At 40.0% G+C, this 13,525-nt stretch overlaps 1 protein-coding gene across 1 annotated transcript; it reads right to left on the bottom strand.

Annotated features, from left to right (window-relative positions):
• Positions 1 to 2,150: 2,150 nt before the first annotated feature.
• LOC119737136 (eukaryotic translation initiation factor 4E type 3-like) lies at positions 2,151 to 13,096 on the bottom strand. The gene is made up of 7 exons (XM_038211253.1): positions 12,829 to 13,096; positions 11,151 to 11,223; positions 10,016 to 10,110; positions 6,844 to 6,904; positions 4,607 to 4,673; positions 3,697 to 3,861; positions 2,151 to 2,595 (listed from the first exon to the last, which is right to left on the bottom strand). Exons 1-7 carry the CDS (start codon positions 12,981 to 12,983, stop codon positions 2,552 to 2,554), a joined length of 660 nt encoding a protein of 219 aa, XP_038067181.1. The 5' UTR covers positions 12,984 to 13,096; the 3' UTR covers positions 2,151 to 2,551.
• Positions 13,097 to 13,525: the final 429 nt, after the last annotated feature.

Below are 13,525 nucleotides of genomic sequence, written 5' to 3'. Positions count from 1 at the left end.
GACTAAAGCCACTGGACTGTTCAATACAAATAAACACATGCTCCTTTTTAAGTTCTATCAATGCATTATTAGTTGCTTTTTAACATTTTTTTTCTCTTTCCTTTTAATTTGTACAATATTTACAATAATACCACCTTTAACTACAATAATAATGTAATACTGGCAAAGGGTCGATAGCGCATGGATAAAACATAGAAAATACAACGGGGACGTTTGGACCTGGATTTAGTTTAAAAATGCGAATAAAATTAAAGTACCACGAGTTTTGACCCGAGTGCTTTGAAATGTTCATGTTTTCAAAACAATAGGTTTCAACAATAAATCAAATTAGGTTTTGCCCTTCACCGACGATTAAACACTGTATACTCAGTGTGTTGCCTCCCCAGTGAAAGTTGGAAAAAAATCACTTGGGTGGGACTCGAACCCACGACCTCCAGCTTTCTAGTGCAGATGTCTTACCACTCGACCACCGAGCTAACGGGATCTGTTGGCTGGTTCGAATCTGATGTACATAGCAGCGGGTACCGCATAAACTATTACAAGATGGGGAGGTAACACACTGAGTATACAGTGTTTAAACGTCGGTGAAGGGCAAAACCTAATTTGATTTATATCACCCCGACGCAAAATTCCATCTTATAATAGGTTTCAACAGCCAATCGGTTTCCATCTTAAAATTTGTACATGCAGTAGGTAGGGGTATGATTATGATGCTGTAAGAAAAATTAATTTAAAAAATACGGCCTCATCTACTTTTTATACTTTCTACGAAGTCAATTCGTTGTTCCATGTTTTAATTCATCTGAAAGCACATAAACCGGTACCTTGCTTGTGGTCCGTCAACCAAAACTAATAACTCACACTAACATGTACGTTTTGTCACCGACAATTTCACTTGATTTTGGTCTTCTTCAGTTGCAATATTTCTTTTGCATTCACCACAAGAAAGAGGAGAACTAGAGAATGAAGAGATGTTGAAATTTGCCCCAACGATGCATGGGCACATTTTCAACATCATTCTACCATATGCCCTCACGCGGGATGCCTTTTCTGCTGCAAACTTTGTGAGAGGGTGAGAGGTGAAAAAACGCTGGCTAGGTCAGTACACATACCACAGCTCTGACCTGTTATGCATGACATGTGCGGAGTGATTACCGCTTTAAAACCAACAGCTGATTGGGGAGGGGGGGGGGGGGGGTTGGAAACCTAAGCTTCGTCCCTGGCCTTGTCTTTTCACTGGTTTTAGAGAACCACTGATGCCTTGAAATTTCAAACCACACACACTTTGGCCTCGTGTTATTGAAATTGATGTTCCTAGAACGAGGACCTATCTGTAAGTCAGAGACAAAGCAGAAGTTTGATACCTCCCCCCCCCCCACCTCCTCCTCGACTGAGGAATTTTGTGTTCACATCGTTAGCTAGTCCTGTGACCAGCCTGCACTGAACCCTTAATAGTCGATACATAGGGCCAACGGACTCAACAACCTGTTACCATTTCTGAGAGGATTCCTGACTGCATTATCTCTACCCCTCCCGGACCCTACAAAACCCAACATTGAGGAAGGTACTACCATAGAGCTATATTAAATTACTTGAGCACTAACTCCTCAACACTTGGGCACGGACGTTTTGAATGGAATATGCAGGATCGTAGGACGTTTGAAATTATGGAATGAAACTTTTCAAGGCTCATTTGCTGATTGTGTGTTTCGATTTTGGGCGTCTCCGATTCACTGTTGCATTTGTTTTAAATACCAAATGTAGCTGTCTGCAAAAAGCCGTACAACAGCCGTACAAAATTTAAACTTCCCATAGGCTTGTGCACAAACATGGCTGCACTCAGCAGGCTGCACTGTGTACAGCAAGTTAGCTCTCAAGTAATTTAATGTACAGGGTGTCTAAAAAAAACCTAAAGAACCCTCAAAGCACCCTCTTTTTCACAGCTTTTAAAAAAAAAACACACTGCAGATCTTGATACATTTTTGACAAGTGTAGTTCATTAGTTTTTCAACGACGAAAAAATCTTTCCGATTGAATAAAATACTTATTGAGTAAATTATTCTGCTGCTTTTTTAAGTATGTATCAATATTTGCAATGTATTTTTTTTTTATATAAAAAGCTGTGAAAAAGAGGGCGATTTTTTTTTGGGGGGGGGGCACTCTGTAGCTCTATGGGTATTCCCCGGTTACTTTGAATGGTTCTGCTGCTAAATGAAACTGCTCACGTATGGCGACAGGGCAACACACCAAGGGCGCCTCTTCAGTGCCAAGGGCGCGCCCTTTACTGCCAGGTATGTACTTGAACCTTGGAGCCTCCTTGTCATTCATGAGGGTTCCGATACCATGCTTCATCCCTGGGTACGTACCTCCTATTTCCTCACTAACCGTGCTCCTTTTTGACGTGATAAACACAGGAGTGTGTGATGAGACTGCCGGAAAGGTCCCAAGGGATTCATCACATGGTGACTGCCAGTATCCATAAAGCACACAGATTGCTCACATAATGTTAAAAAGAAGTCTTCAGTTTTTTTTTTACTTTAAGGATCGAAGTCTATTTTTTCTGTCCACGTTCAAATGCATGATGCTGCTGATGCGCTGTGAAAAGAATGGCAGAGACGGGAAAGGAAACATTGAGATATATGGCCGAGTTGCAGGGAAGTGCTCATAATTCCTTCAGTTAAAGGGAATATACAACATTTGCAAACATCGAAAAATAAAACTACCAAGTTTTTAAGAAATACAAAAAATGTACCTCACTAGGATGTTGGTTAATAACAGTCTAAAGCATCCTGTAAAATTATGGCACCTGGTGTGAAGTCATTTTCAAGAAAATGGTATTTTTGTATACATTTCCAACAGTAGTCGGCCGACCACCGTTGGAAAAACCTAACTATATTTCAACTACTGCTCCAAATTTACCCTTTTTTCAGTCCAAATTTTGTTTGGTATTGGTTACATGTTCATGAACGGGTGCAGGCCAGCTAGACTGGTTCCCTTATCTTACAATTTTCTGGCAACTATAAATTGATCCATTTCATCTTTAGTGGAGTCAGGGAACCAGACTACTTGAACAATTTTGTTTTCCTTGGTTTTTCCAGCATTTTCGAACACAAAACTTCAAACATGTCAGTGTAACAATATTTCATATATGTTATACTAACCCCTCAAATACTCCATTTCTGAAAATTACAGCAAAAGCCAATGATGTACATTCCCTTAAGTCAAGTTATTCAAAAGAATATGGGTCATTCTGGAAATTTGGGATGCACTTTTTTTCCTGTCCCCGTTTCATCTGACATCTATGATTTTACAATTCTGATGCACTCCTTATGCAGTCGTCCTCCAAGACTGATTATGACTAGCAAACTACCTACCCAACAAATCAAAACTCATTTGAAGTCTTTCCTAATGATAGTTGAATGGCAAATTACAAAGTATCAAGGTAACAGGGAAAGGGGAAAATGTCACACCTTGGACCCTAAATTTGTAACCTTCAATGTCTTTAATTATCAACGTTGAGGGGCTTTATAGTTAGTAGGTGACAATATGAAGGATTTTTCCCAGTGCTTTTCCAGCTGATAAACGACACTCCATTCCAAACAGAATCATGACTCTTGGATTAAACAAGAATCAGTCCCCACCCACCCCTACCCCCCCCCAAAAAAAAAGAATCATCCAAGACAAATGTCTGCTTACATTTGTAGAAATGAGTCTTGATTTCGATTCCCTGTAGTATGTCTTTCACCATGGCAACCACTCTGTTGATTTCGCTGTCATTCAGTCCCGCTTTCTTGTTCCATACTTGGAGGATGTCGACGTCTAGGTTTCGTATACTGACGCTCACTCCACAGATCTCATCCTCTGTGGAATAACAGGAAGGTTAATTAATTGAAGACGTAAATGAAATTTACAATTTTTTTGGTACTTAAGTTCATACTTTGTGATGTCATGGCGAATGTCTCACTGCGAATTTGGTAAAGTTGGGCACATTTCACATATTCTCCAGGCTTTCAAGCAGACCCAGGTCAAAAAGTAGGAGAACAGTAGGATCAAAATAACAAAAAGACATGACAAAAGTAGGACCTTGGAGGACAAAATCAAGATAAAAGTACATATTTTGCAGGCTTTCAGGGGTAGTTTTTGTTGATACTCACCCATGTCACAGCACCATAAGCCTCATTTGGCATGTTCTACACTCACAACACTTGTGCTCCATCCTCAACTAAGCTCTTGGAAGTACAGTTACAGTACTCCTGTGCCCAAGCCCTTCATTGGGTGATTTACATATGACAGTGTGTAACACTGTTATGAAAAATATTCAATGAGATTTCATTTTCGGAGTTGTGGGACAAAAACGTAGGAAAAAGTAGGAAAAAAATAGGAATTCCAAGAAAAACAGTAGGAGCAAGGTAAACTAAGTAGAGAAAAGTAGGAAAAGTTGGAATACTTGAAAGCCTGATACTGGTGTGCCATCTCCAGATAGCGCCATTTTGAGCCGAAATAGCATAAGCTCGTCAGATGCAAAGAGTTTAAAGAGGGGTATTCTTCATTTAGTTTTAACAAAAGAAATGTCTATAGCCAGAAATACAGTGAATCTTGCATCTACCTGGTGATATGCAGTCTGAAAAACGCTCTCCTATTGTCGCTAGTAAGAGTTCTTTCCACGCTCTCCCCTAAGAGATGAACAAAATATAACAAAGAAAAGTCTTTGATAAACAAAAATGGTGATGCAAATGTTGTGGTTTGTGAGTGTGAAGATGACAGGGAAATACAATGGACGTTTTTATTTTAATTTTTTTAAGTCCTCAATTAGCGGGCGATCAACTCTTGAAGGTTCATAAAGGTCCATGCGAGTTGATCTCCTTCATGGACGCCAACCTCCAATACAAAGACTGAAGTCAAGGAGGAGCTTTCTTAGTCGTGTCGAAGCCTGGACAACATCTTGGAAAGAAACAAGAATCAACCTCTGGAGAGAAAGAGTCGAAAACAACCCTCCTCCAACTAACATGAAAATCCCTCCTGCTGAAAACCTCTCTCCTGGTGCAGAAGCAAAAACTCTTTAATTGGAAAACTCTTAATTGCCCGAGGACAAAAACTGGTACATCCAGAAACAGACCACACCATGGATCACTGCCTCAAATGCCCACTACTACCCCAGCCATGCAGCTCTAGAGACCTCGAGAACTACACCACTAACGCAAAACACTGCGTGGACGAATGGAAACAATCATTAGATGCTGTGAAGAAACAAAATGAAGAAGAACTTGTGAATGATCAAGTTGGACACACCCACACCCATAAACAATCACCTTTTGCACTTCATAGCCTTGGCTATACTTTTTGTCACTATGCGGTACAATATTATTCAGAAGATGGAATTTGTGTCGGGTGATCTGCCCTTCACCGAAGGATAAACACAGTTTACTAAGTGTGTTACCTCCCGAGTGAAAGTAAGAAAAATCACTCTGGTGGGACTCACACCCACGACCTCCTGCTTCCTAGTGCAGACTTCTTACCACTCAACCACCGAGCTTGCCGGGATCGGTTAGCTGGTTTGAATCTGATGTAGCGGCGGGTATCGTAATGAAACTATTCAGAAGATGGAATTTGCCTGGGGTGATGTAAATCCAATATTAGGTTTTGTCCTTCACCGTGTATAAACACTGTTTACTCAGCGTGTTACCTCCCAAGTGAAAGTTACCTCCCCAGCTTGGTGGGGAGGTAACTTGGATTTTTCTTACGGGAGGTAACACACTGAGTTTACAGTGTTAACACCTACCGGTAATATTGAACATTACAAAGTTGTTTTCCATTTATATTTAGTATTAATAAATACCTTGGAGAGTTGATGGTTTCTGATTGGTCGAGACTCGATCACGTGGCCGGTCATTAACGGTGATAATGGACCGGCTTCAAAGATCAAGCGAATAAATGGCCCCTGAACCAGCATTGATCAAGCCCCGTTCAGCCCCATGCAAGCCAATGATTGGTCAAAATATAGTAACAGTCCTGCGGTAGCTTTTAACAATTGAGCACTGCACATGCGCTCAACCCCCATCGCGTGAGACTGACGCGCGCGTACGCAACACAGTTGCTAGGGATGCGTGCGTGCGCGCGCGTAAGGAAGTTTTGAAACGACATCGTACAGCAGTGAAGTATATACTGAGGATGTTTACGACGAAAGCGTAGATGTACGATTTATTTTCTTTGAAACACTTCACCCACCGACATATTTACCTTTCCTAAACCAAGCATCTTTGTAATTCCGGACACAAGGAATGTGTAAACGAGATTTCAGCTTCCTCCATCAGGTAAAGATATGAAAACATTGTTGTAATTTGTTTCGCTACGGCAGCAGTTTCTGTTGAGTTTACGTCGTTATAGCTGTTAAGCTAAAATATGGCCCATGAACATGAACACAAAAAAGTCTGGAAATATCGTCGGAAAAAAGTCACAAAATTGGAGCATTTTAACTGTTTATTTCGTTATAAAGGTATTTATTAATGGTTTAACAAGGAAATTAATATTAACTCCGTCTCGGTCCATTAACAGCGGTCACCCCCACACCCGGTCATTATCACGCAGTGAAGACCGGCTCCTCACACTGTTATTCCCTTAATGAATTATGTTTTTCCTGAGAACTGCCCTTTTTTTTAGGTAGTCGGTAGCCAGATCTGTTCATCCAACCACTACACAGGAAACACAGAGCGGCTAAAAACATGAACTCGGGTGACGAATAGAAAACAAGGAAATGATCAGTGTGCCACACCTGTTGCCACTGCCTGTAATATAATCTGTTTTCCAATTTAAAAAAATGCAACACAAGATCAGACACGTTCTCACCGTCTGTTCTTTTGGTACTTTGAATTTCCAGTCTCCTCCGCTTGCATTGCTTGGATCTTCCCTGAAAATTTCAACAGAAAGAGCAATGTTTTTATAAAGAACAATTCAAGAAAACAAAATGTGATAAAGCTTTAGACATTCACACGACATAGGAATAAATTCCAAAGGAGTAAAGTTTTTAATAATTGAAAATCTGCTGATCTGAGGAAAAGCTGCCTGCCTGTGTATATTGACCATTCTTGGCATGCTATCAATTCCATCACGAAGGCCCCCTTCAATGGCGAAGGCATTGAGCTAGCTATTGTTCAGATAATCCGTCATGGGGCAGTTGCTTTGTACAATAGCATGCACATTGGTTTCTCCATTGAAGGGGGCCTTGTGAGTGTACAGTGACCACGTGTCTGGATTAATTAATACAGGGAAGGGGTAGGGAGTGATGTAACTTGGGAGAGATTTGCAGGGGAAAATCTTGCTGGGTTTCTTTTTGAAGAGGTGGGAACTCTGTGTGATTATAACAATAAAAAACCCATTTGCTTTCTTTCTGAGTTTGGGTACAAGGGGATGGAGGATGCACATGCTTCAAGTGGGTAGGCAGGGGGGGGGGGGTGGTGAGTGGAGGGTTGCTGGGGAACCTTACTCTATCAATTCACAGAGCCCTTGAGTCCGTCTCCCTCAAAAAACAATGAACAGTAGGCCTATTGCCTCAAATGACTGTGGAAACACAGAACTATGGTCCAAGAAAAACCTTCAGGCAATGCACATGTTTACAAAGTCATGGCCTTCTGACTGTTTCAAATAATGAGTACACGACAAAGGTCATTGTAGGTCAAGCGGGCACAGCACCAGAGCTCAATGACATGGGAAATACATTTTGCCAATAAATTTCCTTGGTCATCAAATTTCAATGATTTCTTTGTACTAAGAGTAACCGCTTTGCACTGTTCGGGAAATGCAGATAGCAGCTTTTCCTTGAAATGTTTGTGATAAGCACTTTCCTTTTCCTGCATGCTTTCCTTTCACTGGATTAAGTTGACATCAGTGCAAATTGAGAATAAAACATTGATCGGTAGGAAGAATTGACAATGATATAATTTATAAAGAAAGAAGAAAGTGTTTGCAATATCTGGTAAGAGGTACAATTCCATGAGAAGGGAAAGACGTATTTACTTAATAGAGGGCCCATGCAATGTAATTAATTTTTTTAATGCAATCCTTGAAAGTGAACCTTTCTGGCCCATTTCAATTTTTCAATTTTCGTTTTGCCATTAGCAGGGGAATTTTGGTGTCTTTTCGGTTTTTATACTAATGCAAATTTCCTTATTCATGAGCAAAAGTGTGATGTCATTGCAGGCAAAAACCTCAATGTTGCAGCTATATCAGCACCAAAAATTGCCAGAATTGTTGATATTTCGTTGTTGATAATTTTGTTTAGTCTTAGTTGATTTTTTGTTGTGTCAGTACATGACAGTAAGCCAATGAGCAAATTTTTCTCACACACGTTTTCAATGAACAATTTTTGGGTTCACAATTTGAACAGAAAACCCCTAAACTGAACAGTGTCTTCCTGAACTGACATCACAGCAACGGTGCCCTCAGTTGTACGGAAAAGAATGGAAAATGTTTAAAGCGCACTTTTCAATAAGATTAACCAAAAAGGAATGTCATAAATATATTTTGCATATACATGTATTTAAGAGGAGTAGAAAGTTGCACAACATATGTTCCCAAGAAAAATTCATCTCTTGGACCCTTTACAGTTCAATATTCTCGATACTGGAACCCGATTTCTCTTAACAGAAATGAAGAGGAAATTCTAAGAAAATACCAACACAGTACATCAGTTGGATATTGCATTTGGGTTCACCAAAAAAATAAAGGAAGGTACATGTATTGACCTATCGCGGTAGAATCACGTCAACGCAGCTTGTGAAATATTGTCCAATTACATGATATACGAATGGACGCGGAGCGCGCAAAATCTGAGACAAACAAAACTTACTGTACAAAATTCCATGGGTTGTCTAAGGGGCGTGGCTAACTTGCAAATGGCGAAAGGTCAATTGTGTACCAACTTGCCTGATACGGAGTAAAGTTTTTGGAATAGGAATAATTTTTTCTAAAATAAGTAATCTGGTCTGGTAAAAACAGCATCAACCAGCTAGTGTAAAGATTTAAAGAAAGAAAATATTTAGAAGCAGATATATCAAATGCATGGACCCTTTGCATTGGTGCGTGCTTTGGTTCCATAAGGATACACATGAGTTGGCCTCTTGTTGAGTGGTTGGGCACAACCCGACCACTGTTTAGAATGGTTCTGATAAATCTTCTTTCTTTCGTTCTTTTTTATCCTGCACAATATCTCTCCGCGGGTTTTCTCCTAAACGGTTTATGGTATGAACTTGTAACTTCAAACTGTATCAACCCTCATCCCTAGTGGTGCATATTACTCTGACGTCATGATGACGTCACCGAGTGCCAAATACAAGCAATTAAAGATTTCCAGATTTAATCTTTGAAAATCAATATAAAATCAACTGCGAGAGACCTGAACTTGACTTTGCTGGAATTGATAGAATAAGCCGCATCTCTATTTTATCTCGTGTGTGCCAAATCATGTGACCCTTCCTTCCGGTTCTAACCGGAAGTGCCCTATAATTTGAAAGTGGAAAAAGATGTGAACTTGCTTTTAATGATGTTAGTCTCTGGCTAGGTTGTACTTTAGAAAAAAAATTACTGGTGATGTCATAAAATGTTACAGCGCCCTCTAGCGGCAGGTGGAAAAAGAAGAAATGTTTAATCCAAACATTTGCTCATTGAAAATATTTGTGAGAAAAGTTTGCTCATGGGCTTACTGCCATGTCCTGACACAACGAATCACCAAAGAAAAGAGAATCTACAACAGCAAAGTATCCAAAATTCTGGCAACTTTTGGTGCAGAAATAGCTGTAACATTGAGGTCTCTGTCTGAAATGACATCACACTTTTGCTCATGAATATGGAAATTTGCATTTGCATAAAAACCAAAAGGTCACCAAAATACCCTTGAAAATGGCAATATGAAAATTGAAAATAGGGTTCAATGAGACACAAAGGTGCACTTTCAAGGAATGCATTAAACATAGGCCCTTTGACTGCTTATCAAGCCAGAGGCATTCGGACCAAATAAACCTACCACATAGGTTTGATGTCATTCCTCATTAGATGATAACTGAAGCGGTAAGCTAGCTTGTCAACATCAGGGATGTTGTTGTAAACTGCCCAGAAGCTCTGAAAATCAAGTAATAATAGTTTAGTTTCTTTGGGCCGAAATATTTCTTGGCATATTATTTCCAATGACTCACAGCACTGTAGGAGGAACAAACGATCTGAGAGACAAAAAAGAAACAAATAAAATGCAATTCAGATAAATTTCAAATGTACACATGTGTTTTACAAATGGATATGTGAAATCATGTATTTTTTCTTTTTGGGATAAACAAACAAACAAACAAGCAAATTGAAGAAAAGTTCTTGTACGAGAAGAAAAGTTCTTGTTCTACATAATTTGGAAAAAAAGGTGGCAACCTGACGCCACTTTTTTCTTCATATATCATCTCAATGGAGGTCAGTCATTGCAAAAAAGATGACAAAACATGACTCTGCGACTGAGAAACATTTCCAATTTTGTAAGGAAATTATACTTCTTTTCTTGACTCTCCGTAGACTTTGTACACAACCGCTGTTCAAAGTGGTGTCAGGTTGCAACATTTTTTCCCTACATTCCATCCACAGTATTAAAAAATAATTGCATACAAAAATTTCAGATTGCAAATATGGTTGCCACACTAATCACCTGTGTTCATCCCAAAGTCAAAATTAGCAAATTTTGGTATATGCAGATGCACAGTTGTAATGCCAAATTACACGTGTAGGACAATAAGCCAGTTCGGTATTCCAACTGCGTATGTGCACATCAAGATTTGACGATTTTTCTCTCGGGAGCAACATTTCATCGTATGCAAAAGCATAGGCGGGGTACCAGCAAAATTGAAGAGATTGTCGTGTTCTGAAGTAACTTTTTGCAAAAATCATTTGGACAGCGAAGTGTTTTTAGGTGTCTTGTGTGCTCAAACTTTTAAGCGAACGAAATTTCCATCTCTTTTCGATTGCATGAAAAATTACACAGAATGCAGATTCGGTTACCCAGTCCCCCACAGAATTTGTGTGTATTTATCTGCTGCGTTTATCCTGAATTATAAATCGTCGAATCTTGTTGTGCACCAGACTATTTTGGAATACCGAACAGGCATATTACATTGTATATTTACCTCAACAGTTGAAACTGTGTAAATATTTTGTAGATTGGCTTCTACCTGAGCAGCTGTTGAGTTGGGAATCGACCTGAAGAGGAAAAAAGTCATGACATGAATGCTAATGAGTCAATTGTACATTAATCCTAACTCCCTAGGCACTTTTGCTAGGATGCAACCGCAATCCTGCAAAATCCTCTGTTGTTTCTTGAATGTGGGTTTTGGAGGGGTGACCACTGCCTCCACCCTGCAAAATCCTCCAGCAATCACTGTCAATATGTTGAGGCAGAGCCAGTGACATCCTGGAGCAGTGCGGAGGATTTCAAGTATAATCTAGGCTTAAATTTGTGCACGGCTGAGCGCAAACAACACAAGGTCTGGCCCAAGACCTTGACACCTTTTTGCCATAGCAAGGTGAAACCCGAAGACGTGAAAACCTTTTGTTGGAACAAAAAACGTGAAAAGTTAACAATAGGCTTACTTTTCACGTATTCACATCTGTCAAAGTATCACGTCTTTTTCGAGGTACCGCTCTGCTGCTAGGGTTGATCTTTCACGTACAAAATACGTGAAAACCTCGCCACTGAAGTGCCCATTGTTGGCGGATTAACCGAGGTGCTAAATAGTCTTTTGTTGCAATCGCTGGTCTTGAACAAAGACTGTGTTGATGGTCCACGTAATTTGAAGGGTATGAGACCGTTACCGAACCATCCTGGGGTAAGTAGTTGACCTAATTATCTTAGAAAGGCTTAGTTGTAAGTTATCAATGGCATGTTCTTTTCTAAACAGACATGAAGGTTTTTTAAGGTGATATGCGCCATCTTGTTCACAGGGCAAAAAGAACACGTGTTGCTAACTGCGGGCACATTTTGGAATGACTGCATGATGACTTGGAAACGCCAAAGTTTTCCAATGAAGATGTGTACACAGCAATGCGTGTAAAATTGCCCTGTCGGCAAGATTTCATATCACCATGAAACACCTTATTCTACAAAATCCTCCATTTTGCATTAACTTGATTTGGGAAGGCTAGGGTTAAGGAATCTCTAAAATTATGCGTGTTAATTATGTGGCTGTCCACAAAGGTCAGGAATCCTTGGAATGGGATACTAGGCCTAATTGATACTTAAGTGACAACTTAGGAATCAAATATAATTGCAGTATAGGGCTAATTGCGTTGCTTGTTGTCGATGTGATACTGATAATGCCACCAGGAAGGAACGAACGCAACATTCTCTGCCATTCTTTTCCTGATTTGCCAGTTTTTAAAATCTAAACCCTGAATTTACTTTTCCGCATTCTTGTTTGCCTAGTTAAAACCCAAGCCCTACTCATCAGAAATTTGGAAAATTCCAACTTTCAGATGAGCAGTAGGGCCGGGGTTTCCCAAATGAGTAACCATGAAAAAAACAGGACAGAGCGATGAATCCTAAGTTTTTTTTTGACATCGTGAAAAAAATAGGCAGCAGGATAAGCATTATTTCCAATCAATTCTTCAATCATAACAGTTAGCTCATAAATAGCACACGTCTACTCGACATCAAACTAGAATTAAAATTCGGCAAACTATGCAAGGAAAAGTTTTTTTGGACCAATAATTCGGTCAACTAAAAATTGTAATAACCACTGTGCAAAGTTAATCCAGCACCAACAATGTCAATTTCTCGTTCCTCTCAAACAGTCTAAATCATCAAACCTGTCTAGCCAAAATGTCCAGGGGGTGTTGAGGGGCACTCCTGTACTCTCAAGGTCCACGGTGGAGGGAATGGTTTTGAAATGGACATCCTCGGAGCTGTCAGAAAAGCCCCTCAGTTCAGAGTCCTGTCGCTGACTGATTTCCGAAGCCGCCATATCTTCAGCACAGCACAGTACCTTCGTACGTACAGCTAGCACAGTGCATTGATCAATGCTAGTGCATGCAGCGCGCAGCCGGCCAGCCGGTGTCGTTACGTTTGTTATTGCTCATATCATCACGTGATCAAAACAGAAAACGTCATACGACCAGCTGTACAAGAAAATTACAATGTATGTAGTGACGTATGACGTCGCTCAGGATCAGGAATAAATTGATTGTGAAGATAAGCACAAGTCCTGTGTAGTGTTCAGTTTTGCCTGCATCAGTTTGAGAGGTACATGTAATTTGTAATACGAGGGCTATATTAAAATTCTAAATTGTTTTACCATGATGAATCTCACTTTTGAAGGATGAAAAAAATAACGTTTTGAAAGAGAAAGGTCTTTAAAATAGCTTTAGCTAGCTAGCTATAAGGGGCTCGATCTCGTCTGATCTTTGGCGCATCTGCCGTGATTGGGTGGGTGGGGCGGGTTGAAGAAATTGTGACTGCTCTATGTTCCGAAACCCCTATGTTCCGACACGGGTTAGGGTTAGGATT

Source organism: Patiria miniata, unplaced genomic scaffold (genome assembly GCF_015706575.1).
Source record: "Patiria miniata isolate m_02_andy unplaced genomic scaffold, ASM1570657v1 HiC_scaffold_3, whole genome shotgun sequence".
Lineage (NCBI taxonomy): Eukaryota > Metazoa > Echinodermata > Asteroidea > Valvatida > Asterinidae > Patiria > Patiria miniata.
This window is presented reverse-complemented; position numbering and strand designations above follow the sequence as displayed.